Genomic DNA, 27,667 nt, shown 5'->3' on the forward strand with positions numbered 1-27,667 from the left:
GAAATCTTATAGTATGAGTCACGCAGGGATATCCTAACCCATCCTAAGTTCAAACTAATTGTGGGTACATAAAAACAAAACCATGGTCTAATCTTTCTCACAATCCAAAAAAAAAAGAAGAACCTCTTTGAAGCCCCACTATTAATAATAATAGGGCGTGATCCGGCACAATGGTTGCAACATGGTTTGAGTTTTGATAATCGATTTAACACCTAACAAGGATAATTGTGATGTGAATATAATCTTACTATAAGATTTGCGTTTAATACGTCAATTACAAGGGAAATAGCTTCAAAAAACAGAATCACAAACAAAGGACTTTCCGACGTACCCAAAAAAAAAAAAAAAATGCAAAGAAAAGACCAGACGGACAGAGAAAGCATTAGATACCGATGCGAACTGATCAACTGAACCATCTTCACAACTAGTCCTATGTAATTCCCAATTCCACGCAGAAACATGAGAAATCGATGCAAAAACCCACTTTCCATTTCTTCAGAACCAAAAATGAAAAAGATACAAGAACCCAAGAAACCGCCAGAAAAAAAGGGGGGAAGAGAAGAGATTCAAGAGAGAAGTAGATCTCCATGTTCTTGGCTCAACAGCTAAAGAAGTATCACTACTTTTACTAGTATCCTTAGTCTACAGTAAAGAAGAAAAAACAGAAACTAAGAGGCTGTTGTCATCTAGACTCTGAGCAAGTAAATACTAAGTTCAGGAGCACCATTACTATCAGGGTTCATCATGTAAAAAGCCTCAGAATCCCTAGACCCCACCACCCTCTCAAACTTGGCCCTCATGTACATCACCTCTGCCTCCTCCTCCTGATCACCACCCTCTCCTCCTCCTCCCTCCTCTCCCTTCTTACTCCCTGGCAGCACCCCAGCCCCCGTTGATATTGGCTCCAGAGCTTTCAATATCTTCCACTCTTTAATCCCACACTCCCGCCTCGTGGCAAACCCGCACTTCTTCCCGTTACAGTAAGTCCTCCACAGTGGTTCCTCCAGCAGCCGCCTTGGCCCATCTGCTACCCCTGCCGCCGTCTTCTTCTCCCCTCCCTCTTCCTTATCACACTCCAGAGCGATTCGGACCAATCCAGACACCATTTCCTTCACCAATCCGCTAATTGGGGTCGCCAGCTCGATCAAGACCGACGGCTCCGATGTAGCGTCCTTTTGGAATGCGAAATTCACGTGGCCTCGCCGGTGCCCGAAAAGAGTACCAACGACTTTCTGGCCTAGACCGAGCGGTGAGGAGTGGGACCGGCTTTTTCGGAATGCAGTGGCGAGGGATCGAAGCCTGGAAACTGCTATGGCTTGCAGTTTCCTTCTTTGTGATGATGATGAAACCAATCGTTCTGGTCCTTCTGAATTTGGCTCCTTTTTATGAGCCTTCTCTTCCTTTGTGTCTTCTACAGTTTTCTTTGAGGGCTTTATCAGACTTGGAGCTGCTTGTTCTTCTTCATTAGTAACTTTTGTCGTCCAGTGGAAGTGCCTCTTGGATGACAAGTCCTCGGAGCTCTTTGCCATGTATGTCTTTCTTCTGTGAGAGCAAATCAAAGGGAAGGCAGCTCCTTAAGTAGAGAGAGAGAGAGAGAGAGAGAGAGAATTCTGGATTTAGTTTTTTTAATTGGGTTTGTGGGATTTCCACCCCTTTATTTGTAGCCCTCAAACGCAGTGCAAGAGAATCCTGACAAAGGAAACATAGTCTACCCCACCAACCGTAGAAGCAGTAAAGAACAGGGAGAGAGAGAGAGAGAGAGAGAGAGGACGTTTTTGTTTTGAAACAAGAAAGGGATCTGACGAGACAATGTGTGTGTGTGTCATTTCACTTTCTGGTGGGGTAGGGAGCAAAAGCAACTGCTTGACTGAGACTCTTTTTTTGACCTGGATCTATGTTCTGTACACAGTAAAAGGGCATGGTCACAGAAGCAACAGGAAACCAGCGACATCACTATTTTACCCAGACATGCTTTCATCTTCTGCATCCATGTCTTCTGACGTCAAAAACGTTAAAATTCCAGAAAGTTCTCGCTACCAGGAACAACGTGACGTAAGGTTTTGAATGGTGTCTCCATTACAAAGGGAGAGAGTGATTAAAAAGTGGAAAATTTACACAGCCTTACAGTTACTCTTCTGTGACTCAAAACTGCGCCTAACGTCCATACATATGTCATCATATATACATATATGTACATATAGGATTTTTTCTTTTTGTTGGGACAAACAGTCCTGCCCCTTGACTCTCTGTCTGTACAAATATATTGGGAGGGCAAAAAGTGCAACTCGCAGCAGTAAGACTCAAACTCAAGCACGCCCCATAAGAGAGCGCCCCATCGACATGCCTCTATTGTAGTCTTACATGCCTACATACAGCATACACATTTTCTAACCCCTCTCAGTCTTTCACTAAGACCCCCCAAACAACCAAAATTTTATGATACTGGAGAAGCAAGAGTTGACACATAAATCGCAAAACACTCATTTAAGCGACCTAAGTGGGACAACAATTTCTATCACAGCTCTAAATGAGCACCAAATTGAAAACTCCCTACTGTGATTAACCACTGACCAACTAATTCACCAATCATACCCACTTTCTATTAACCTCCTAGTCACAACCATAATAATGAGGTCTACCGCAATAAACACGGTGACAAGGCCTTCCAACTAGGGGGGAGAAAAGCATAATAGGTAATCATCATAATTCTGAAAGATGAGCAAATTCAAACAAACTCACTATTTACAATAAGATGATGACATAACTTATAAAGTAAATAAGCACAGGATCTAGATAATTCAGTACACTAGCAAAGGGCTTTTTGTACACTAGTTAAGGTGAAAAGCCACATATGGAGAAGAATATATGGGAGTAAGATGCTTGCCTATGGTTTACAAAAGAGGTCCTAAAGTTGGCTATTGGCACTCAGCTCGGGCTCTGATTGATTGGGAATCGCGGCCTCAGGGTCCGGTTGTTTTGGGATTGTAGCCCCACCATTCATTCTTGCCCGTGCCTCCGCAAACATCCTCTGCTGCTCGGCCAACGCTTCTTCCTCCGTCATCTCAGCTACATTGGTCCACTTTCCACTTTTTAGCGTGTCCTGCTAGAAGGAATTTCCAAAAGAAATCAATAAACACTATTGTGGACTCCAGAAACTTCCTAACAAGTTCAACTATTCATGTGATGTGTGATAATGATAGGAAACAAGAAGAATTAAGGAAATCAGAATGCTTTTAAGTAATTAGAGGTAGACGGAGCCAGGATTTTCGTCTAAGTGGGGACAAAACCTTATTTAGAAACATACATTAAATTCTTCCTAGTTGATAGCTCATAGCAGATAGAAGCAAATCTCAAATTGAGGGGAAATAAAGTTGCAGAGTGCGAAACTGAAAAGAGACACAAACTATAGGATTCCTAAGAATTTCATGGTGGCAGATTGGATTATTTTCTTGAACTTTGGAGTGGAAATTTATTAGAAATTTTTTTACGTCGCATAGGAAATATGGACTTTTAGTAACTCCCTCCATCAATGGTGGAACCAGATAAAAACTTACTAGTTCAAGAAAGGTTATCTAGTCGATCAGCTCAATGCCCAAGTCAAAAAACATCACTCCTGCCTTAGCTAAAGGTGACAGGGAACATGTAGAAATCAATAATTACCATCGTCTCAAGCTTGTGTTGCTCATATGCAGCGTATACCTCTTCTATATACTCCCCAAAACCAAGAACCTGAGAGCAATCACAAAGACAAGACAAAAGTACACTATGTATTAGCATCAAGGCAGAGAAAAAGTGAGAGTAAGATTCCAGATAAAGTATGAAGCAAAAAAGCCTAGATTGAATCTGTTGCTACTGAACTTCACATACCAATATTGAATAGTTATCTTTCATCTGGCTAAGAAAAGACAAGCTCCTGGTTATAAAAGTTTCAATGAATGATTTTCCAATTCCATTGTATTATAGTATAACTATCAAAATCACCAGCTCACTATTGGACGTTCGGGTTGGCAGCATTTACAATAGGACTGAGACACAGCAATGGTTAGTGGCCTGTCAACTCCAAAAAGTTATACAAGGAAAAAGCTTAGGTGTCTTGAAGGGACACACAATCGTGTGGCTCCTAGTGGATTTAAGGCAATGCCCCAGGAGCACAAAAATAACTTCTTGTTAATCAAACAAAAAGATTATCGGCTAGGCTACTAGTTAGAAACTGGGAATCCACCAAAAAGACAATGTGTAGTTAATTACTGCTCAGAGATATCCTAAACTGCTCTATTCCTGATTGCAGGCTATCACCTAACAACTGTCTGTAATAGGACAAATGAACCAAGACAAGATGGTACTCATGAGTTGCGAAATAATGTGCAGCGTATCAAACACCCCAAAGTTTCTAAGAGTAAGATGACACGATATGCACAATAATGACATACATGATAACACAAAATCCAAAAGTGAACGTGCAAAAGTACAGGATTTCTGAAAAACCTCTAAAGCCTTGAGTACATGCTCTGGTGCAATTGTTCTCTTCTCTTCTCTGTTACAGACCTCATTGGACTCCGATGAAATAAGATTTATGAATTCTGCAAGAGCATAGAAGCAGTATGTTTTCATGTTAGATCTGGCTGAGGTGTAAACTGGCAAATGAACTTAGTAAGAGAGACATTACTGTATATATGGTGTTAAAAATGCCATTATGAGTGGAAGACTAGATAAGTAACTGCAATATAAGTACAGCAATTACAAGACTAGCACCACATGCTTACAAGATATAGCATTGCTCAACTTACCACCAAAAAGGTGTATGGGCCACTTCAAAACAACTTTCCAAATTCAAGAAAATGAGAGATTCGACATCTTTTCATAAGAGATGTTTCGATTGGATGGTCCAATATTCGCTCAACAATCTCAACTCAACAATACCAATTACTTGAAGGCCATTAAATGTGTCCGCCTTTCCCAGAAGGTCCTTTCTAAATGTTGAAGTCCAAACCAAAAACATCTCACAATCCTTGCACGGACTTTTGGATGATCTAGAATGAAGACCTCGACCCAATCTCTAATCCTTTGGATGACATTAAAACCGATATACCTTGTACAACCGGACTATCTATTCCAACTTGGAGGTTTATGCAAAACAACAAGATGACCACCAACCTTAGTGTTGTGCTTTCTTGTTGTGATTGATCTTTTTATTCTCCGAGGTATTGTGCTTGGTCTGTAGCCCAACACCATGAACCGATAATGTCAAACACGCATAATGACTTGAAGTGACTTTATGTATTTCCAAGATTAAAGCACCAAGGATGCAATACCCTCCTAGGTTCTACTCAACAAAATGCAAGAACAAAGTTGTCGTCGGGAAAAATGCTTCAATCAACCAAACATAGTTGCTACTTGCTACTAATGAAAAAGTTCCTGTTAAATGACAGCAGACAGTTATTTTTCTGATTGGTACATAACTGGTGGCACTTACCATGCAAAGGAACATTTGAAAAGCAATCAAATCAGAGGATAATGCCATTCAGATAATATCGTTGATGTAAAGAAAAAGTATGAATGCTGCGAAGCTAGCTATAACCAAGTTCTTACCAACACAACACTCAATTAAGAGATCTTGAGCATCTCTCGCCACACGAACATCTGGAGGCAGCATCTCCTTAATGATCTTAGTCATGGTCGCTGAAAGTACATCATAAGATACATTACCATATCAAACAGTATAGTAATTCATTCACAAAACACAACGTAAAAGGTAAATAAATCAGCTCAGGGAGAATGATATCATCCATGTTTTCTAGTACTGAAACTTCAATAATACTTAGTTTTTTTTAACGGCCTTCGATAATACTAAGTGGTAGAAACTAATGCACCTATGGGCTCATAGAGAAAATAATGCTTATGCTTTCCATCCTCTTGCTATCATTCACCTCACCAATAGCTTGCTTTTCAGTTTTACACATTAAGTTTGTCATTTTCTTGATTGGTATCATTTTTTTTTTGGAATTTCTATGCTTAAGAGGTTGTCATTGTTGGGAGCAGGCTCCTTTCTTTATAAGAGCTAGGTTTCTAGGAGAGTTTAACTTTGGAGCGTGGAGTGAGGTTCTGTGGTAGATTCGCCACCCTGATAAGAGGATCTGGCTACTAAGACCCTAAGCTATGTTACCTGGAGCGCATATACGTTCTAGTACAAGGAACGGGTATGCGAACGTGTCACACCACATGCTTACAATTGTGGTACAGTGGGGGTAGGCTTCTATGCATTATAATCTAAGAATGTACATTTGAAGAGAGAATATTCTAATAAATGTAGTACAATATATCTAAACATGCATGTATTACACCACTCTAGAAGCATTATGTCCACAATTTCTTATGATTTAGCTTGCTAAAGCTCCACTCGCTCTAGTTTCTAAAGAAAGACCCTGATATTGCTCTACATCACTAAATTCACCATTTCAAAATGTTTGCGAACCATAATTCGGAAAGGTAGTTTGAAACATAATTCTCGCTTGGTATTAGCATTTTCCGGTATCATAGTTTGAAAGCAAACAGATAAGAGGAGAACAGTGTAGGACCCATAGTTCCATCATAGCTAAAAAGGCTCTAAGCTAAGAAGCACAACAAGGGCATAGCATGGGGATAGGACACATCAAGTATAAAAATTGGGTGCACAACCAGACAAACATGGCAGGAGACACGGCAAAATATATATGCACAAATGTCTATATATACATACACATGCGTGTATGTATTTAATTGTTATTCATGTGAATATTACATGCAGAAACAACCAAAACTAATATTATCATTTCCAATCTTCACTTTATTTTTTGATTACTATAGCTTAACAAGGGTAGGTTTTCTCAAGTTGAATTCTCTTAAATGCAATTTTTACCACTTAATTTTCACATTTTAAAGGTTATCCCTAGATAAAGATTTCTAAAATTACAAATACTCGTCTGATCGGCACCCATTAGTCCATTACTAACTCCAGACACCATGTCCCCGATGTGTCCCCTACTTTAAAGTCAATAAAATTACCTGGACATGCAATCTAACGTGTCCTATACCTGTCCCATTGCGTCGCATGTCTCCGATGTGTTCACTATGGATACAACCAAATAGGTGTGTCGGTGCATCATAGAGGCTCTATGAATTAACCAAAGATGGCAGAGAAAGAGAGCAAAACATTAAGCAAAGGCTTTGCTGAGAAGTTAGAACTTCACTGCTACTTATAGAGTTTTCTCAAGAATATTTATTTCTAGAAAAAAAAACTAGTCGTCGCCTATAAGAATATGAGTACCCTATAAAATAGCTACATGGAGACCTTAAGACGATATACCATAGAGTGCTTCCTTATTTGAAATTTCAATTATATACTATTATGGGACAAAGAACAGATAATAGGAATTATTCAATGCAAGGCAAATATGACTTCTAGTTAAGCTTGGATGCCAGCTAATCCATCTAGCCGTGGGAGGGCTCATCTATTAATGTTATATGTCGGGCATCAAATTCATCAAGCTAATCTTACAACTGGGCTAGGCTAGCTAGTCCCTATCTCCAATTATTCAATTTTTGAACAATTTTCTTCCATATTCATTCTCGTAAATAAGATCAAGTTTCCCAATTCCACATTGGGGGCCTTTGGAGTTTGGACAAAGTGTTTTTTAATCGTTAAGTCCTAAGAATATAAGATAAAATTTCTTTTTCTTTGTTGACCATTACTTCAAAAAATTCCTTGTGGGGCCTTCCAAAATTGTTGTATTTCCATCTTCATGCAGACTATAAAAAAAGTACTATATTTGTTAGGTTTTATAGAAGCAAGTTTTTCTTTAATGGCCTTGGATAAGAAGGATTTTTTTAGCCCTTTATTGATGAAAGTCTTTATTGTTAAACCTCTAGATAAGAAGGATTTTGATTGGGGGCCTTTTGCTAAATTGAAAGAAGATTATAATTTGGGGACTTAAACAAATTGAGGGCTTAAGCTAGTTCCTTGCCTCTCCATTTGCATAGTGACTTCAATAATCAAGCATCTATGGCTCAAGTTGCTTACAACGACAGTCTCTGGATCTCTCTTTCTATTTACTCCTGCTTTTCTAATGGAAGAGCTTGGGGCCTAATAAAGTCAAGCAAGAGCTACTCCAAATTGCCCGAGGACTATGATTTTTTGAATCCAATTGTAAGAGAAGCAAAGGTCCCCCTTACTAGTTACTCCCTATCTATCTCTTAAAGCAAATCGAAGAGGTTAAATAAAAGGAAATGTTTTTAAGGGTCAAGAAGCTGCACATAATACAAGTTTAATGTAGAAATGACCCCAATTTTCTTTACGCATATATGAAATTGTCGAACTTAAAAATATAAAAATATATATAGAATTGCACAAAAACAAAAGGCCTCGCAAAAATAGAACAAGCATGAATTCAAGACAGAAACAGAAATTGCTTGCATCTAGAAACCATGAATATATTAAGGGGATAATATAAAAAAAGAACAAACCTTTTGGAAGGGATGCATCCTCCTTCGCCTTACCAACAATATCCATGGGTTCCATTTTGAACCTTCACCAATCAAATCATAACAAATTATAAGCGTATGTATTGCAGGGCCGGCCCCGGGCAAAACCCTAGAAAGCCACCGCTTCAGGCCCCATAAGAATGCTACAACTGCGTTGATTAATCCTTACTCTTGACGGTGTGTTTAATTACTAGACCCCAAAATATGCTACTATCTTTCAACATTTAAATTACCAAAGAAAACAACAACAAACGGATAGAGATAGAGGACCGAGAGGGAGAGAAGTACCAGTGATAATCGTTGCCGGAGTTTTGCTCGATTTACGATTGGGATTTTGGGCTGGTTCGTGATTTTAATCGAATTGTAATTTAGGGCTGAATATACGTGTTTGGTCGGACTCTAGGGAGAATTGCACTTCAAACCCTAGTATTTGACCCTATCACAATTGTTGCCCACGTCTACACATTTTTCGGTTCAACTCCACTATTCTAACCTAATTTACTAATGACAACGCCCCTATCCCTCCAGTAACCAAAACAGATGGAGAATGAAGCCGAAATAGAAATAGAAACAGAAACGAAGAAAAAAAATTGAAGCCGAAATACAAATAGATGAAAGTATCTCACCTTCAGGTTAGGGTTTCGTCTCAAAAAAACAGATCTGCGAAAATCTAGGCAAAAGGGGAAAAATAAAAATCCATAGGTTAGGGTTTCGTAGGCGAAATCGAAGGGGGAAAAAAAGTTCGAAATAGGGTTATCTGAGTCACCTGGTTCAGTTTCTTGAAGCTACTCACGACGTTCCTCTGGCGATGGGTTTGGTCGGAGTGGGCGATGGAGGAGAGATGGAGCAGACGGCTATGAAAGAGAGAAGTATCAATGTCGTACGTATTACTAGTACGTTATAACAGTGGCAATTTTGCAATTAATGGCCATTCTCCTGCTGCTTATTTTTTGTGTGGGAGATGGTCCCAATCCCCCAGGGTATACACCACGTATATAATTGTCTTACCAGGGCGGGCGTAAACTAGCCGTGGCACCTCTTTGTTTCTCTCTTCTCCTTCCTCCGCCTAGCGTTTCAATCCTAAAATGGATGGGGGCAATCTCACCATTGCAGTTTTATTTTCTCCGTCGGCTTCCGTTCGAAATTTCTTTTCCCTTCCTTTCATCACTCTTCACCCCCGTTCTCCCCTCAGGCCTCACGATGCCTTGGCCTCCCTTGTTCCTCTACCGCCGGACCTCCTCCATCATATTCGTTGTTTGCGACTCTCTGGTGGTGCGGTTCAGATGTGCGGCTATGGGTGCGGAGCTTTAGTGCATGATTGAGTCGTGGAGTTGGAGATTATGTTGGTGGATGATGATGGCGAGGTTTTTTTTTTTTTCCACTTTCTTGTTAGTTTGCGATCCTTTGCTTATTCTTTTCCCTTTTGAGGAGGTTTTCTCTTCGGTTTCTTGCCGTGAGTTTTTCTCCCGACTGATAGTCTCTCCCAGTTGGCCGTTTTGGGTTGTTTTTTGTTTCTATAGGAAAATGTTTAGTTGGTTTGGAGTATAGTTGTGGGATCAATCTCCGCCGTCGTGGTTACTTGATCATGTTGATCATTTGTTTAGGGACGAGTTGTTATCTTGATATACTCTTTAATTGGAGTTATAATATCATCTGTTATCGGTTGGCAAAAAAAAAATCACGTTTATCTTCAAAAGCATGAAATTGAAACACAATATTGAATTACGTCAACTTTGTGACCTTTTTCACTGCAAGAAAATGCACCATTTGGAACTAAACTTGGCAACTTAAAAGGCAATATTTTTCGCCGGCAAATGTATAACTTGTCTTTTTGCCGACTTCAATAACTTTCTTCGGCAATACTGGAGAGAAAAAATTAGCACCTCCACTCCAACTTTTTGCCCACAGATTTCCCATTTTTGGCAACGCGTTACGTTGGGAAAAGGGATATCGCAATTGGAGTACGGTTCACTTCGCATTTAGCAATTGTTTGAACTTGAGTCGTTCTCCTATATTGTGGATTGGCCATTTTTTCCCTGTTATCTCGTTCATTTATTGTCTACAAAACTCAAATTCTCCCTGTTTTTTATCTTGCCTTACTCATCCTAGTATCAAGATTAGGTAAAACAAAAGGATGGTCTAGTTAATTCTCTCTTAGATCTTTACGCGCTCACTTCATAATCCTCAGTAGTAAAATGTGCACTTGCAGGGTTGTACGTTGGAGGCTCAATTTGAGTAAAACAGAACCTCCTCTTTCAAAAGAGTGACGACGAATAGTAAAATATGCACTTACGGAACTATATGTATTGAGAAGATTTGGACCATTTTTAGGTGCAGTAAACCCATTGTGTTGCTTACCTATCATAAGTAAGTGGTGTTAAAAAAGTACTAGTAAATCAGTTTGTGCCAGAGTGATGGTTAAACAATCGGAAGCTATAATTGACTACAGTTGATGTTGATTTGATTAAGAGTATAACCAATTTATCATACCATTTTCGATTGAATAATATGACATAAATACAAATGTAAGAACTACTCATGGTTGTTAATAATGATTGAAAATTGATACAATTGGCTAAAGTGAATTGATTGATTTGATTAAGAGTTCAACCATTTGATCAGATCATTTGGATTGGTCAATTAACATAAGTGGTATTGAAAAAACCCGGCATGGTGGCCGCCATCACCTCCTCCACCATTGTTGACAAAATCGAAACCCATTCTATGAAAACCAATTCAACACAGATTGGTGGCGGTCAATCCAAATATGCAAGGGATTGGATATATTTCATCTCACATGGAGAGGATCTCAACCCATATTCATAAGTAGTGACAAGTTGGGGAGAACCCTAGGGAGAGAAAAGTTCGTATTCTCTCTCTATCTCTCTCTGGACTTGGAACTATATCATCTTTGACTTCACAATTCTCTTTCATTTGATAATTGTAGGACATTTCCTCTTACGGAGTACTTTTTTTTTCCCCCTTTTTGGTTTCTATTTGTATTAGGAATTGTTGACAGTAATCAAAGAAAAAAAAAAGAACAAAAGTGAAAGAAGTTAACTGTATTGCTTTACATTCCATTTCTCCTTCCTTGTGAATGAGTCATAGTTTTTGAACACAAATCACCAAAAAAAAAAAAAAAACCCTAAATCTAAAAAGTGACCTTTGTGTGTCCAGGTAGATCCAAGGCCTTCTAACCCCCCTTCTTTCGGAGGTGATTCGAGCTTGTACCTGCGGGACTAGATTTGCACGTCATCATGTGGCAGCGTCTAAGGGAATCGATTCATAACTAACCAAATAAAAATGCCAGCATCTCATCCAACTCAGCCACCGCCATTGCTCAGAACTTTAAACCACCCATTTGCTCAGAACTTTCACTTGGTAAAACCATCACATAATGCAACATCTATGGAACAAGAACAGTTTACATGTTTCATTGGCATGAAGGGGAAAAGAAATGCAATTCTGGAATTAGCTAATCAATATCTGTATTATAAAATGGGAGTCGAAGCAAAAGAAAAAAAGAGACTGTTTAGTAAGCAAGAAGCATACACTAGAGCAAATCCCCAAAAGAGAGAGAAAGAATTACAGTGATAGAGTAAAAGGAATTATGTGCTTTTCTAGATGGTTAACAACACCGATTGCGGTGGATTTGTGCATCAATGAATCATAAAGAAGGCAACAAAGACCTCCTGTTACTTTTCATGCCTCTCAACTTCAATGGACTCCATACAAGGTGTTTCCTTTGTAACGCCACAACCGTTGGATGCTTTGGCTTCCATGACCCTGCTTGTGTTGGAGGGCTTCCCATAAACTTACTACTTCTTGAACCAGCAGCAGTTGGTGTCGCCTCCACCATCCTATTAGCTTCTTCTTTCAGTTGTGGCAATGGAGAGTGCGCCCTTGATGTGCGCCATAACCTTTGTGGGTCCCACACAAAAGACTGCCTACCCACCACGCGATCAGTCCTTAACCGAGTTGTGTTGAGTGGAGTCATCACATTAGCATTTGTCTCCGAGCGTAGGGTTGCAATGGAGGCCCTCCTCCGAGGCTGAAGGGCCTTTTGAACTGTTGTCGGAGGAGGTCTAACAGCAATGGAACCCCTTCTTGCTCTCAAGACTGTTATTGTCTTTCCCTTTGCCGACGATGGCATCATCATTTTTGACATGTTTTCTTTGTCATCTCTAGTGGCATGGTGACTAAAAGTGGAAGACTTGTAAGGAGGGACGGGAGTTGGTGGAGGTAAGAAATTGCTGATTCTTCGAAGGGGCATCCTCAGTTTTGAAGGACATAATGGTGGTTTTTTATCTGCAACTATGGTCTTCTTCTGTGCTTGGTTTAAAGCTGAGAACAAGGCTGGAGACTGAGCAGAAACAGCAGCAAAAGCTCTAGTTTCCTGTTTCAGTCTGGTTTTTCTCTCCTCTCCTAATTGGTTCTCAAGATCTCGAACCTGTTCAGTAATTCAAAGGAAGATAAAATAAATTTGGATGACTTCCATATTTTCCCAAAATGAAGCTGCAGTATTTGAGATGCCCTAACAAGCACAGATACTCGGATAGAAAAGCTTTTACAAAATTAGGACGCCGGCATGGTGGGACACATTGAAAATATGAAATAAATTTCTAGTACCATACAAATTCATATAAAAGTCAAAAAGATTATTTCTCCCAAATGACAAATTAGCATAAAATCCATACCCAATATTAACATTATGAAGATAAAATCAACAGCCTCTACAGTATCTAATAATTGAATATCCATGGAAATCTTGACTCCGGGCATCTCTCTTTCTTACAAATTGCACCTTGATCCCTTAATGTGTCCCAAGTGTATCCAATGAATCAGTATTTCGACACGTGTCTAGAGCGTTTCGTGTAGTCACCTCCGTCATATCTAGTGATAGATACTTGAGGTTGGCAGACTTGTTAGTGCTTCTTATGAGATGCCTACAGGAAATTGGCCATCTAAAAAGAACCTTCCCATTCGTACCAAAAATTAAATCATCCATCTGCATTTTTGCGGGATTTACCCTTTCATCTAGGTATTGCTTTAAAATTTTGTGCTCATTCATTACCTTCTCGTGAAGACTTTTGCAGATTTGGTCTTTAGCAGTGAGTCGTAACTGCAAGCACTGCAAGCTGTCCTGCAGTTTCTTTGTTTCCTTCTCATCATGTTTGGATTTTTCTGCCTGTTTTCGAAGTTAAAAATCATCAGCTACGGCAGCTTTTGAACTCAAAGTAAATAGTTCAATCGGTAAAAAATGTTCTACTTCTGCGTACCAGTTGCTTGTATTTGAAAAGTTCCATGAGATCTGACTGTTTGCGAGCAGGACCATGCTCAATTCCTCGGACACGACTAGCAAAATTAAGTGAGCAAAGAGTTTCTCCCAAATCAACAGAACTTGGGCTAATCTGGACAATCATGAGGGTCTTGCAATCTCCTCCTGCATAGTTCCAGTAAGTTTTACTTGGTGAGAAAGGCAGTGGATAGAAACAACTGAGTTCCTACTTAACAAGTCTGTATCTTGAATGGAATCCTAAGAAGTTAATCCAAGGTGATAGCACAATTACTCCTTCCATCCACTATTCAGTCCTTTTGGAAACTCCAACTTCTAAAGTGGATTTCGATGGCATTATTTCCTTATTTGCCTACAATTTTTACGTTTTCATATACAGTTGCAGCTATTTAAAATAGAGCTTTGGAAAATTACAAACTTTTTGCTTCGACTATTCATAATGGAAAAGATGATTTTTTGACATCTAACAAAAGAGAGGACCAGAATATGGATGTAGAGAGTATATTAACAATTGGAAAAGAAAGGACAGAGAATGAGGGATAGAGAGAGTATTAACAAAGCATTACTCGTGTATATTCATCATGAGATTGTCCAAAGCAGTTGCACTACATTTATTTAGAGCTTCCACTTCAAGGAGGTGAAATACAAGACAAACAGATAGACTCACCTAGAGAGCTCTGCAGCATATGAGTAAGCTTGGAATTCCTGGTTAAACAGATTGTAAAAAACAATAAGAAGAATGTGAAGGGCATAAATTTGTGTACATGGCATGCATGGTGTTTGTATGTTTGTGCGTGTTTGTGTGTGCATGTGTTTGAGAGAGAGAGAGAGAGAGAGAGAGAGAGAGAGAGAGAAAGAGAGAGAGATGCCTGTATGGAATGTGCGCCGTCTTCAATGCCAGTGCAGAGATAACATCACCAAGGGCTGAGAGGGATTTATTAATAAACTGAGATTCTTTTAGTCTTTCACCTTCAACTTCAATCTTCCCCACGCGCTCACTACCAGCCAAGTCCACCAGCCAAAGGTGGCTCCTTGTCGTCTGCCCATTTATTAAATCCTTTCCCTTAACTGTCACCCTCAACAAGCTGCAACAAAAAGACTTTTTTGATCATAAAGAGGACAATCAAAGATCTAGTTCAGTTACCTTATGGTACCGTCAAAGACTCAAAATACTCAAGTTTTCACTCTTAAGATTATCTCTGTCTTTTTGTTGCTCCAATGTCATTACCAAGTGAACTGTCAAACTTTGGCAATGCCAAATTTTCTTTTCTTTTGCCTTATGGTTCGTGTTTTAAATCATTCCGAATTTAATATTGTGTTAGCTCATTAGAAAGGAATTCACAATTACCAGTGTGAACGGCTACTAAGCTCATTAGCATTAGTACATCCAACAGATCTGGCTCGACTCCCAGACTTAAGCAGCTCCCATACTTCATCTGTACCAAAAACACGAGCTTCAACTAGTCCTGGGACTTCCTGTGTACCCTCTGCTGTTTGCTTTATCTCCAACCTTCAGTTTCACAAACACAAAATACTCAAATCTTTTCATGACCGTATATTAACAGATAAACTACTGGACTAATAGAGATAAGATCAACAACTTGAACACACTGTCGTAGAAAAGTCAGATATTAAGGAGAAAAGATCAACAACTTGAACACATTGTCATAGAAAAGTTAGATATTAAGGAGCAGTACAAGTTCCTGACTAACCCGTATTTCGTTGTTTGAAAAGGACGGGAGAGGGAAAAAAGAGATGGCAAGAAGGATTAAAATCTAAACACAGGGATTTTTTACTATGATTTTCCTGCATTTTCAGCAAGTACGTGCACCATAAATACTCAGACAAAAGAACATATTTATGATGATCAACTTGAGTAAGCAAGTAAAGAAATGGTCAGAGACTTCCCAAAATCCCTGAAGCAACTAAGTTCTAAGAGGAATTGGAAACTAATGGACACGTGTGATACTTTCTACCGCAAGTTTTAGTTGTCTGTTGATAACATGGTATATCCAACTACTTGAAAAGAATCCCAAAGAGCTTCGCATGCGCAATGAAATGTGTTTTAAAACATTACTCATTCCATAAAGCTGGTGTGAGCTAGCATTCAAATGCAATTGAGTTCTATCAACATATATTCTTTCTCCCAGAGCTATTTATTTGAGTTAACCTTCGCATAAATATCTTAATACACATGCCTATCAAAAAAATATATCTGAATACACGGATCATTTTCCTTTTTGCAATAGTTGTACTGTTCTCTACATTTTCCACTTCATAAACTAAGGAATACAACAATGCAGAATTGTCTCATTTGCTAGAGTTGAAGCATATATCTAGCAAAAAAATCTACTTAAGGCTGGAGCAAGAGAAAACTCACTTTTTAGCAGGTTGGTTTGAGTTCTCTATTAGAAGGTCTCTTATCTTCTCATTATAAACCTCCAACATGCTGACGAAAAGTTCGTATTTCATGACACTGCTCCTTTCATTGGAAATCCTGAACAACTCCTCCAATGTTCGGTAGTTCACTCCCCTATTTTCATGTGTTCCTTCCATAGTGAATGTTTTTCCGGTCCCAGTTTGTCCATAAGCAAATATGCAGACGTTGTATCCATCCAACACAGAGGTCACTATAGGTGAAGTTTGTGAAAAAACAGCCTCTACATACCAAAAGAAGGTTAGAAACTTAAAGAGAGAAAAAACCATTAGATAGAATCATAGCAGGAAAAAGGCAAAGTAAATTGTTAACTGTGAGTTTTCAAATTACCTTGGCTGTCTTCGGGCCTGAATACATGATCAAACTTGAACTGCTTTTTGGAAGAATCAGAGCAAATGATTTGTAACTCATTTTCCTGAGATGAGTCGAAATCAACAATAGAGGAAGACCCGTTCGTAGTTTCATCATGATTTAGTGGTCTACATCTGCAGAAGACCCTAATATTCCCTTTAAGCTCAATCACTTCATTATAGAGCCGCTTCCGTTCGGAACTCTCTTCATTATACTTCTTTTTCAGATGTTCATTCTCAGAACCTAATACAACAAAGAAAGTGCAAAACAAACCACTTAAAACCTGCAATAGGGGAGGGAGAGAACAAGAACTAAAAGTTAATTTCTCCACATACTGAGGTTCTGAAGAGCACTAAACACTTCAGAGCAAGGAAAACAATCAGCAGTGATGCCTTTAACTTCACTGCATAAAATTGCATGATCCTTCTTCAAATTCTGAAACAGAAATGCAGTGGTGATAACTAGAAAGAATGCCAACAATTTGGATAAACATTTAAGATGACTATTTCAAGGGAACATCTTTGAAAGATTTACCAGGACTTTGTTGTTTAGTTCTTCAATTTTCTGAAGAAACGGAAGAGTCTGCACTTCATCAGCACACATTTCGTGGTTTCCATCCAAAACATCACTCTCATCCATTGGAGCATGAATATTACAGTTTTTTAGTGAGCTCGAGATGTTAGTGCTTCCTTTAAGCAATTTCATTGTCAAATTATTTCCCCCAATTTGTTCTGAAACATTACCAAACACCTTAGATCAGTTCCCCCGTCACAAAAAGACAAAGAAAATGGCAGTATATAGCTCCATTAGGGTGCAGAAGAAGTCTTGGGCAACTGACAAAGTTTGGTATCCAATTTCAACCAACTTATAAAGAGAAAATAAGAAGGAAACCCATAGGTAGTAAGAAAAATTAGGGTTCAATCTCAGTTGAAAGCAAGAAACATTGATTCACCTTATTTCTGTAACTTTAAAGACAAAAGCACAGAAAACACAAATCTATGTCGCAAGTTGCAGTTTCTAGGGTTTGATCCGAAATACTACCATATACCCTTTGAAAAATACATGCATCACAAAAAGACAGAGGAAATCAAATGCTCCATGTGGTCGCAGAGAAATTGTTAGAACACGTTTTAATTTCTCAATTCCATTTATGTATTTCCAATATCTAAGATAAATAGCACGTGCAAAAAAGTACTTACAAGTAATTGAGCTTATAGAGAAAATAAGAGAAAACTAAAGAGGATTAATTTCTAGGGTTTGAACTGAACTACTACCATATACTCGTAGATCCGTACACACATCGCGAAAAGACAGAGGAAATCAAATGCTCCTTATGGTCGCTGCGAAATTGTTCAAACTCGTACTACTTCCTCAATTCCATTTATATGTTTATTTAAATCTACGATACAATAAAGAACATATGCAAAACAATTCTTCAACTAATTCTGATTAAAGAGAAAATAAGAGTATACTAAAGAACATTAAAGATGTTAGGGTTAGATCTCAATTGAAAGCAAGAAACCTTTTTTCTTGAACTTTAAAGATAAAACGAATAGAAAACAGTAAAAAAAAAAAAACAAAGAAAAAACAAAAACAAAAAACATACCTGCTTCGCAAGTTTCAGTTTTTAAGGTTAGATCTGAGGCCAGATCAAGAAACTCCGTCTCAATCTTCATGCTAATTTCACTCTTATCACTGTTATCGGAGACAATGTGATTGCAATTGGGCGAGAGACTTTCTAGGGCTTGATCTGAACGAAACAACACACAAGAAACAAATTGAGATATAGAACGATACAAGTGAAAATCATACTCGCCTATAAATGTTTGTACCCCATGTATAGGCGTCTATAGATACAGAAATTTAAGTATTACCTTCCATGAGCATTCGAATGTTTGGCTGAGAAAGAGTGACAAGCAGTAGATCTTCAGAGAGAGAGAGAGCGAGCGTTGAATCGTAGAGAGAGGAAAAAAAGGGAGATATACGTCGATGATGATTGATGAAGATAATGATGATGGGCTCTGAAAGCTAGAACTAGAACTGCAGAGAGAGAGAGAGAGAGAGAGAGAGAGAGAGAACTAGTTGAAGCCTCTTGTAACGGCTCAAACTTGAAGGAATGGGGGTTTTGGGGCTGTTTGGCACGATTCAAGTTTTTTTGAATTGGGTATCAATCTGAGTCGTCGGATGGGTGGAGCCTCTTGTAACGGCTCTATTTCCAATGGAGCGTTTTGGCTGAACGGGTTAACGGTTTTTGACCCGCTCCGGTTGCACAGTCCGAGAAAAAGTTGTGTCAATGTTTGTAGTCTGCTGGAAAAGTGTCCAAATCAGACCCACGAAAGGGTCGAGTTTTGTTTCTCACATACAATTGAAATTTGATTCAGGGATCATGTGCGAGAAAGTAATTACTTTTAAATTCGTTTGTTCAGGCGTGAAAAATTCGCCTTTGACTTAATCAGAGAAGAACTTAGTCGAAGTCTGTGAAAGTTGACCCAAACATTCTTAACTGTCATATCAAAGTTAAAATGTCTAAATTAAATAAAAATATGCAAGGCAAATAGAGTGGCAGCCAAATAATAGATGTCATATGTTCCATGCACAAGGTTTTATAGGCCACCAACCTCATTCCCTCCCTGCTAATTAGTAGTAGTATAATAGGATATGTCTTTGTCCTAAAAAAAATTACAACATATGTGGAGGAAACTTTGTAATTTAACCTGAGTTATGACTGTCTTTAATGTAAGCTGATTTAATTACGCTTTTAGAATTTTTTATTTTGTCCATCAAATTTTTATCTTTTTTATTTTGTCAAATAAATTTAAACTTTCAGAAATAAACTAATTAAAAAAAGTATACTAACGTATTGTGTCTTTGTAGTTTCTTTTAGATTTTGTTGTTACTTTTTGATTTATCTCACCAAGACAGATGAAAAAAAGAGTATAAAATTTGGATCGAAAGTAGGAAAAAATGGAAAATATGTGATATTACGTTCACACATTCAAATAAGTGATGTAGAAATCTTTTATTGCAAAAAGGAAAGGTAAAAAAAAATAAAAAATGTTGAACTCAAAATTGAGATAAAGCCCTTAAAATATTTAATTATCAGTCCAATACCATGAAAAACGCATGCAAATTAGATATTTCTATCTTGTCTTGATGGATATAGTTTTATGTGATAGAATTTGAACCATAATTGATTCTTCAAACTACTATTAATCGAGAACATAATTCACGAGAAATAATAATAAAAAACGCCATCAAAGTGAACTTACTCATTTATCCAAATTTTTAGTACTCATTGTCTTCTGGCATTGGTTTTTCTTATGCATGAAATTTTTCTCGTGTGAGTAAAGGATAATTTTGGTCCATTTATGTCTTCGCAGTTTAATTCCCCGAAAATTAACTAAGCTAAAATACTTAATTTATGTGAAAACACTATTTATTAATGCTCCTTAATATTCCCTTTTTTTTTATATGCAACCATTTCTTATTTATTTCTTGTTCATTTACCTTTACACTTTGATAGACTGCCGAGTGTCTAGAATATCTTAAGAGGGAAATTTTTTATCTCAAGAAATAAGAGTACTTAAATATATATAAATATGGGCAAACTAAAGGGAAATGACTTCTGCACTCCATATTTTTATAAGTGCACTTCAAACAATTTTTTTTTTTTGTTAGGGGTAATTTGAAGGGCTAAAAGATAATTTTTTGAGTGCTTTTATATTTATGAAAATGTGGAGTGCAAAAATTAATCCCTGTTAAATTTTCCTATTTATATAAATGAGAGATAGTCTAAAATTTTAGCCTGAGGTTGGTGATCCAAAAAATAAAAAATAAAATAGAGCCTTTCTCGTCAGGAAATTGGTCCTCAATTAGGACCCACCAGCTCCGCTCGGCCCACTACCAATTATATATTTTGCTATCCAAGGATGTAGTGGCCACACAAGCTGCGGTGGTTTTTAGGCTTCCACACTGAATAATATTTCCCCAACTTATCTCCTCCCTCCACCGAGCACCAATTTGGGCTTCTCCAGTAGCAGTTTCAAGAAAATGGTGGGGGGTCTTTGAGCAATACACAGAAACTTCCATGGCCTCTCCATGTCCAAACATGCACTGCTGCTACTCTGCCTCAATTCCCAAAATACCCTCCAAAGCTCCCTTTCTCTGGTCTTCTTCTTATCCCTCCAATGTTTATGGGTCCTACGGAATTTCACTCCACAGAGCTGTAACTAACTCAAGAACTTGTACCAAGTTTGAGAAGTTTCAAGGTGAATATCCCCAAGAAGGTATTGATGAGGCCATGATGCCATCCCCACCATCATCATCAACTTCCATAGAGTCGGAAGACTCAGAACAACCACCAATTCAAGGAGAAGAAGAAGAAGATGACAGGTGGGCTATTGTGTGTTTGATTCTCTGATTGGGGTTGAATTTCCTGATTTTGGGTACAGGTTGGTTGGAAAAATGTTTACTTAAAACTAAGAAATGTTTAGACGTGCATATCCAGTTACCTGTAAACTTTTAGGCCTAAGGCCTCGTTTGATTTGCGGACTGAAAAAGATGGGATTAGCAGTCTTGGGATTAATAGCCCCTGGAAAGATTTAAATTTAGATAGCCTGCAGATCAACCATTCCTATCCTGTGTCACAGAGTTTGTCCTCCCTGCTTATGCTAGGATTTCTTTTGCCAATACCAAAGTGTCGCTACTTTGGAATTTTCACTGAAAATTGATTTCTTCATTAACGAAATAAGACACTATAGAGATCAACTCGTGTGTAACACGAAATGATTTAGTAGGAGATACCTAAGCATTTGTATGCATAACAATGACATTGTTCAACTGCTGGCCACCACTGCTTTGTGCAATTGCAAAAACCTGCTAACAGAGTGAACAGATTTCCTGTAAAACCGTAAAACCTCTGTTGACATATTCTATCCAAAGGAAGCCAGCATGAGGAATAACCGAGCTTTGTACAGAGATACCAGAGGTTGACAGAAAATTACACCCCACTTAAGTTGGGGGTTTTAGGCCACCAGTACCTTTTGGGTATGCTGGCAGGCAATAATGCCAAAAGTTATGAAGATTACTTGCAGAAGGAAGAGAGCTTGAGTTTTACATTGTTTCTCTCAAGTTGCCTTTTGAATCATGTTCTGCATTTTTTCTGAATCCGGCAAAATGTTTTCTAATTTCTCTTTAGCAAGCACAATCTGTTGGGAGTAGAAGAGGAATAAATTTATATTTCGAGTGTAGAACAATTGGGAAAATTAGCTACAAATACGGTAAAATAGTTTTCATTTAGGAGAAGGACGCTAGCAAAATAGTTTTCAGTAGAGGTCCTTCAACTTTTTGAGTTTTTTAGCCATAAGGCCAAAACATGTTTAAGCACTTTCATAAGATTTTAGGGTGCACTTTCCTATTATAGGGTTTTAGTGATTTAGGCACTTTCATAGGGTACCCTAGGGTTTTAGGCACTTTCATAGGGTAATATATTTAGGCACTTTCATAGGCACATGTGTCCTTATGTTTGATTGCAAAAGGTGCTTGTCCTTGTGCTCATAAAATGAAACTATGAGGGATTTTTTGCCAAGTCTCCCTTGAAATTTTGTCCATTCTAATTGCATACAGATTAAGTATGTTGGCTTATAAAGAAAATCTTACATTTGCATATAACTAAAGCAGTAGAACACAAGTTTTTACTTGTTTCCAAATTATGTTTCAGCTGCTTGCCTTCTGATTTGGAGGGTGCAGTCCGACAGTCAAGTCAAGCAAGTGCCACTTTTGTGTCTTCTGGAGGAATGAGAGCTATAGTATGTACTTTCTGAACTCAGCTTTGTGTATAATTTTCTGAATGCTTTTCCCGCTAAATGATGACTTCTTATAATCACTTGTGATAAACAACCTCGGTTCATACTTCTCGTCTGTATTAGTGGATTTTTTTTTTATCGGCACTGTATTAGTGTGTGTTCATGTGTCCTTTCCAACTCAGCATGTTTACGGTTAATTTTCCTAGGTTACTAACATACAACATCCATTTATAGAGCATTGGTAAAATCTTCCAGCCTGATTCCCTATGTTCACGGGTCTAATCGTCGTAGAAACTTGATAGATATGCTACTCCTATCTTGGATGAACCAGTTGCACTGAATATGTTAGTAAAAGAGGTAGCAAGTGCTACTGGAACATCAAAACTTTCGGCATGTTTCACGACTAGTAATAAGCTAGACGCAATCACATGGACTTGCTTCTGAGAAATAGGGACTCAATTTGCTTTGTGTCCTGGTTAAGTGACGTATTTCCCAGTTTTACTTTGCATGGGACTTTCTGGCCATTATTCAGTAATTTGTGGTTTGTGTTGGAGATTGGGAATTCGCTATGGTTTCTTACAGTTCCCTTGAATTCTTCCTTTCCCCATCAGGTTGAGCTCCTAATTCCACAGTTGCAGTTTCTTGACGATGAAGGAGCCCAAGCTGAGCTTTGGGAGCTGTCAAGAGTTTTCGTGGATACACTAATTGAAGAAACAGGATGTCAGGTTAGTATTAACGAGCCATTTTTTAGTGTTTGAAATTAAATTTCTTGCTGCTAATGTAATTAAACGTATGGTAGAAGAGAAAATTCGATGCATGAAAGAGGCTGGAAACAAATCGGATGGACGCAGGGGTGTCTTGACTGTCAGACTACATGGGAGTCCTGATCAAGTTTATAGTTGGCCAAGGTTTCTGGCCTGTCATTAGGCTATCATTATTGTACATTAGATGTTCATCTGTCTAAACTCTAAAGAGTTTATAGGTACTGAAAGTTTGGTCCTTCTTTTTTTATAGCTTCACATGCATAAGAAATAAGATCCAGGATAATACTTCTATGTACATCTTTATTCGCTGAATAGATCGATTTTTTATTTTAGAGAGTTAAAGCGATATTTCCAGATGCTGGTGCTGCTGCACTTCTAAAATATCAATGGCAAGATGCTGCTTTTGGCTTCTCCAGGTAAATTTCACCATACAGATGGCTGCTATGAATTTAACTTTTCTGCTTTAGAGTTGGCGGTTCTCTGGTTTCTGTGGTATTCCTATAGTCTGTACTGATGGAGGCCATTTGTTCATTTTTGATAACTTTTTTTTTTCACAACTTTCCCAAATATAACTACTAAACTATCAATCCCTTGGTGGGTGCTGCAGATACTTATTTTTTTCCTTTTCGTTAGTTGATTTCATTAAGAAAAACAACCAAACAACATGGACCAAGGATATAACCTTGTGAGTCCTCCATCCACTAACTCCAGAGAAACAAAAAACACAACAAAAGGAAGGAAAACAAGGTAAGCACAAACCAGCAAACTAGAATCCAACTACCCAGCTCCAAAACATCGTCTCCTTGCACTATTCTGCCGAATCCCAAAGATCCTCGGCAAGTTCCATTTCTCACTAACAGATTCTCAGGTGAGGGAGGGATCTCCTTTCAAGAAGAGATGCAGGCCCTAATATCCTTTACAATTTTCATGATCACACCAGCAACGTCCAAGGTTTTCTTTGGGAAAATCCTGCACAAATGTGGTAGCTAGAGGCCAAGAGAGACAGCATAACCATAACATTTCGAAATAATTGCCCTTCACAAACTGATTAACCCATGCAACCAGTCAAAGTCCTCATAACTGTAAGAGACTAGTTTGGTCTATATCTAGGTTTAGATATACTTACTGTTCTTTGATTTTGTATCGAATCTTTTCCAGTTTGAGCGACCGGAAGCCTGTTAGTACTGAAGACGAAATTGTCGTTATGGTGGTTCCTGATTATCAGATGTTGGAATATGTACAGCGAATCACATCTCAACTCTCAGATGATCCGGTACCTACCTGATTTCATCATCCTTTGTTAGAAGCTTACTTATGTTCTTAGATATTTCAACTACTAAGGTTATGGTTATCAATCTACTGATGAATTACATTTTTGTAAATTACAAACAATTTTTGAAATTTGAGCTCCAAAAACTTGCGAAATTTCGAGCTCAATTATTTAACTGAAATAGTATGGTACTTTTAATTGGATATAATAATCAAACAAGAAATGATCAAATTGTTTCTATCTCATTCATCTTAGGTAATTGTTTATTTCTTTGTACTTTTTTTTTACTCGGTTATTTCTCTGTAGTAAGAAATGGTACTTCTTGTCTCCAAAATAACTTTTCATCAGTGTACAACTTGGAGTCAGATGAAATTGGAAAATTTGCTGAATCTGACACATACGTTACGTAAGACACATGCAATGCACTTTGTTACGTTTACAACTATGGTGCAGCACCTGCATTTTGGTGCATTCTTCTTCCTTTCTCTGGCCATTAGTCCGTCACATTCCTAATAAATTCTTTTATTACAACATATTAAGTACACACATTAAGGCATATCAGTTTGTGTTGAGCACTAACATAACCATTTACATCTTCCACGGCATTTGGAAGACTCACATACTTCTGGTCGACATTATGTCTTTCATACATTTTAATGGAAGAGCACTTGTTTTTGGGCCAACGAAAAGGTTTTCCTTCTGAAAGTCTTTCCAAATTGCATTGTTAGCCACGGCCTCTCATCATGTGGAATCCACGTCTTGTCAGTGAGGATGTTGGAGTAGGGTTCAATGTCCGGAAGTTGCGGCGCTCCTTTTTAAGGTATCTGTTCCTCATTTGTTATTCAACTATTCAATTTCCTTGCCTCCTTTTCTCTTATGAGTTAGTTTTTTGAACCAATTCTGTTCAAAACACCTTACTCCTACCATTTGTCGCATTCTGAGTAATTCAAAAAACCTAGAGACATTTGCATACATTACTAACACCAAAGACAATGAGACGTTGCTCTCTGGGAGTGTGTGTGTGGTGGGCACATATGCCTGGGGCTACAATGTTGAGTAGGTTTCAAACTTTCACTAAAATCGTTCATGCATGTTTGACAGTTTTCCGTAAAAAAATCATAGTATTATGTTGGCCCAGTAATGGTAAAATTTGTGTTGTTTATCATGCAGCACTTTCACAACGGTTTACTCGATGAGACCTCTGCCATCTGGTGCTGTGTTCAGATGTTATCCTGGGTAAGGGCTAAACTTTTCATATTATCAGACCTAGGCCTGTCTAGTATGAATGTGGTGTTACCAGAATTTAGCAATTTATATTTCAAAACCTACATTCTGAAACAAGGTACTATCTCATTCTCGAATTATGACTATAGCAATCCAATGCTCACCCCCAATGTTTTTCTAATTCTGGGGAGGAAAAAATCAGATTTTAAAATAACAAAAAAAAAAAAAAAACCCAACCATATGATCCTTGAAATGTGCTTGACACGAATAATTTATTGCTTAAAAAAAACCTCGTTTTAATAGCATAATGTATAGAAACCTACCCTCGCCATACCACAATTCATATATGGTGTATCACGTTCCCATCCCTTGTACAAACACAATCTATGTTCCAGGTAACATAAGCTCAGTGTCTTATCTATGCCATGGCCAGAGCAATACCAGCCAAACAGTAGCTCAGCCTTGAGTAATAGTTTCCAATGCACCAGAATAATATAACAGAGAGGGGAAGTGCTACAATACACACCCCTTATTTGGGTGTGTATCATATGCACCCTTATTAAAACACACTAAATTGTTATGATTCTCAAAATGTTATGAATCTATTGCTAAAAAGTTACGAATCATATTGATAAAAAGTTACGAATTTGTAGTATAAAAGTTACGATACGAAATAAAATGTTATGAATGACCGGTCCTACAAGGAATTTTTTATGAGGTGGCACAATATGAACCACACAATAGGTGCATATGGTACACACCTTAAAGGGGTGTGTATTGAAGATCATACAGTCTAGGTACCATTTAATTCTGTTGTAAAGTGCACTATGTAATATGCTGAGATTATGTTTAGCATGATTACGTATGTACGTCTACGTACGTCTACCTGTATGAGACCGGTATGAGGTTCAGGTGAGAATTTGAAAATAATTTGAGGAGCACTTTTTTTTTCTGTGAACCCTTGCACTGTGTTTGGATGGTGGATTTGTGGAGGAGATTCACCAAAAGAAAGGAAAATCATAAGGAAATCAAAAATAGTAGTTTAGCTTCTTCATCCCATCATCATCTTTACCTTTCTCTTCCCTCCATAAATCCCTCCACAAATATATGATCCAAACACGGTCTAACTGAATTCTGCCTCAATGAAGCCAAATTTCTGCATCAATGAGTAGCTAGAACAATTTAGCTTTCTACGAAAAAAATTCCACCAAAAACCCAATGAACTAAATGTGCCTAACTATCATTTTTCTGATGCTCAACTAGACTATGGAAGGTGTTTTATGACGATAAGGATAGGCCAAACCGGTATCTGCTTGCCAAAGAACTAATAAGCCGTCCCGATGCAGAAGATCTTGAGGTTTGTTTCTTACAAAAATTTCTGCTAGTATTCTTATGGAAATTGATATTAGCACTCCAAAAATTAATGCAGGCACTTCAAAATCAGTGTAATTCCAAAACTACTTCCCTTTATTTTTTGGAGTGCCTTCATCAATTTTTAGAGTGTCAATATCATTTTATCACGCTATTTAGTCATCAATTCATCAGTTGGGTTGTGTACGGCATAAATTCAATTCATCAGTTGGGTTGTGTATGGCATAAATACTACTACGGGTTTGTTAATTGAAAGAACCCATTTGAGTTCTTGTTGGACTGTTCTGTAGATAATCTATGGCAAGGTAGAGGAGAACTCAGAGAATGGCCCATCATTTTTTGATAGAGCAGCCGGCATCTTCTCTTCAGTAAATCGGTTCATGAAAGCCATCTCGAGATGATGATTTTTTTTCGTGTCACAAAGGAAATAGGAAATTGGCTGGTCATCGTAGGGGGATTTGTACTTTGATGTCCTTTTCACATTTGAGTCTGTTTCTTAATCTGTTAGCGGACCATTAACGCCCGCGAGGGCACTGTGTGATATGAAGTCCGTATAGCAACATGTAAAAGTCTTTTCTCGAGCTAAGCTCTTTCTTATTGTTTTTTCCGTCTCTAAATAAGTGTTTTAATTGT

At 38.1% G+C, this 27,667-nt stretch overlaps 4 protein-coding genes across 9 annotated transcripts; 1 reads left to right on the forward strand and 3 right to left on the reverse strand.

Annotated features, from left to right (window-relative positions):
• Nucleotides 1-467: 467 nt before the first annotated feature.
• On the reverse strand, nt 468-2,573 carry LOC131333138 (protein MIZU-KUSSEI 1). Its single transcript, XM_058367490.1, has one exon. The coding sequence runs from the start codon at nt 1,527-1,529 to the stop codon at nt 687-689; it is 843 nt and encodes a 280-aa protein (XP_058223473.1). The 5' UTR covers nt 1,530-2,573; the 3' UTR covers nt 468-686.
• A 151-nt stretch (nt 2,574-2,724) lies between these two features.
• On the reverse strand, nt 2,725-9,563 carry LOC131333139 (protein Dr1 homolog). 4 transcript variants are annotated; one of them, XM_058367494.1, is made up of 7 exons: nt 9,284-9,563; nt 9,144-9,187; nt 8,500-8,561; nt 5,590-5,679; nt 4,486-4,580; nt 3,661-3,729; nt 2,725-3,100 (listed from the first exon to the last, which is right to left on the reverse strand). In XM_058367494.1, exons 3-7 carry the CDS (start codon nt 8,552-8,554, stop codon nt 2,906-2,908), a joined length of 504 nt encoding a protein of 167 aa, XP_058223477.1. In that variant the 5' UTR covers nt 8,555-8,561; nt 9,144-9,187; nt 9,284-9,563; the 3' UTR covers nt 2,725-2,905. The 4 variants fall into 4 exon arrangements, with proteins under 4 accessions (XP_058223477.1, XP_058223475.1, XP_058223474.1 ...); XM_058367492.1 differs by having other exon boundaries at nt 2,725-3,103; nt 9,284-9,438; XM_058367491.1 differs by lacking the exons at nt 9,144-9,187; nt 9,284-9,563 and adding an exon at nt 8,806-8,983 and having other exon boundaries at nt 2,725-3,103.
• A 2,425-nt stretch (nt 9,564-11,988) lies between these two features.
• Nucleotides 11,989-18,706, reverse strand: LOC131334024 (kinesin-like protein KIN-14S). Its single transcript, XM_058368889.1, has 12 exons — nt 18,476-18,706; nt 18,208-18,351; nt 17,136-17,332; nt 16,937-17,036; nt 16,581-16,844; nt 16,194-16,473; nt 15,162-15,323; nt 14,683-14,898; nt 14,481-14,518; nt 13,797-13,960; nt 13,592-13,705; nt 11,989-12,967 (listed from the first exon to the last, which is right to left on the reverse strand). The coding sequence occupies exons 1-12, from the start codon at nt 18,486-18,488 to the stop codon at nt 12,185-12,187; spliced, it is 2,475 nt and encodes an 824-aa protein (XP_058224872.1). The 5' UTR covers nt 18,489-18,706; the 3' UTR covers nt 11,989-12,184.
• A 1,840-nt stretch (nt 18,707-20,546) lies between these two features.
• Nucleotides 20,547-27,651, forward strand: LOC131333638 (uncharacterized). 3 transcript variants are annotated; one of them, XM_058368261.1, is made up of 9 exons: nt 20,547-20,993; nt 22,321-22,408; nt 23,017-23,130; nt 23,503-23,585; nt 24,328-24,442; nt 25,168-25,259; nt 25,610-25,675; nt 26,927-27,020; nt 27,325-27,651. In XM_058368261.1, exons 1-9 carry the CDS (start codon nt 20,689-20,691, stop codon nt 27,433-27,435), a joined length of 1,068 nt encoding a protein of 355 aa, XP_058224244.1. In that variant the 5' UTR covers nt 20,547-20,688; the 3' UTR covers nt 27,436-27,651. The 3 variants fall into 3 exon arrangements, with proteins under 3 accessions (XP_058224244.1, XP_058224243.1, XP_058224245.1); XM_058368260.1 differs by having other exon boundaries at nt 20,570-20,993; nt 26,927-27,651; XM_058368262.1 differs by lacking the exon at nt 25,610-25,675 and having other exon boundaries at nt 20,583-20,993.
• The last annotated feature ends 16 nt before the right edge of the window (nt 27,652-27,667 follow it).

Source organism: Rhododendron vialii, chromosome 7a (assembly GCF_030253575.1).
Source record: "Rhododendron vialii isolate Sample 1 chromosome 7a, ASM3025357v1".
NCBI lineage: Eukaryota > Viridiplantae > Streptophyta > Magnoliopsida > Ericales > Ericaceae > Rhododendron > Rhododendron vialii.

Coding starts and splice junctions, on each gene's coding strand:
- LOC131333139 (XM_058367492.1), bottom strand. CDS start 8,554: ATGGAACCCATGGATATTGTTGGTAAGGCGAAGGAGGATGCATCCCTT. Junction 5,680..8,499: donor GGATGCATCCCTTCCAAAAG/GTTTGTTCTTTT, acceptor ATGTACTTTCAG/CGACCATGACTAAGATCATT. Junction 3,730..4,485: donor ATGTACTCAAGGCTTTAGAG/GTTTTTCAGAAA, acceptor GATTGCTCTCAG/GTTCTTGGTTTTGGGGAGTA.
- LOC131333138 (XM_058367490.1), bottom strand. CDS start 1,529: ATGGCAAAGAGCTCCGAGGACTTGTCATCCAAGAGGCACTTCCACTGG.
- LOC131333638 (XM_058368260.1), top strand. CDS start 20,689: ATGGCCTCTCCATGTCCAAACATGCACTGCTGCTACTCTGCCTCAATT. Junction 24,443..25,167: donor CTCAACTCTCAGATGATCCG/GTACCTACCTGA, acceptor TTGCATTGTTAG/CCACGGCCTCTCATCATGTG. Junction 25,676..26,926: donor GTGTTCAGATGTTATCCTGG/GTAAGGGCTAAA, acceptor ATGCTCAACTAG/ACTATGGAAGGTGTTTTATG.
- LOC131334024 (XM_058368889.1), bottom strand. Junction 16,474..16,580: donor CAGGCCCGAAGACAGCCAAG/GTAATTTGAAAA, acceptor TTTGGTATGTAG/AGGCTGTTTTTTCACAAACT. Junction 13,706..13,796: donor TTTTCAAATACAAGCAACTG/GTACGCAGAAGT, acceptor CTTCGAAAACAG/GCAGAAAAATCCAAACATGA.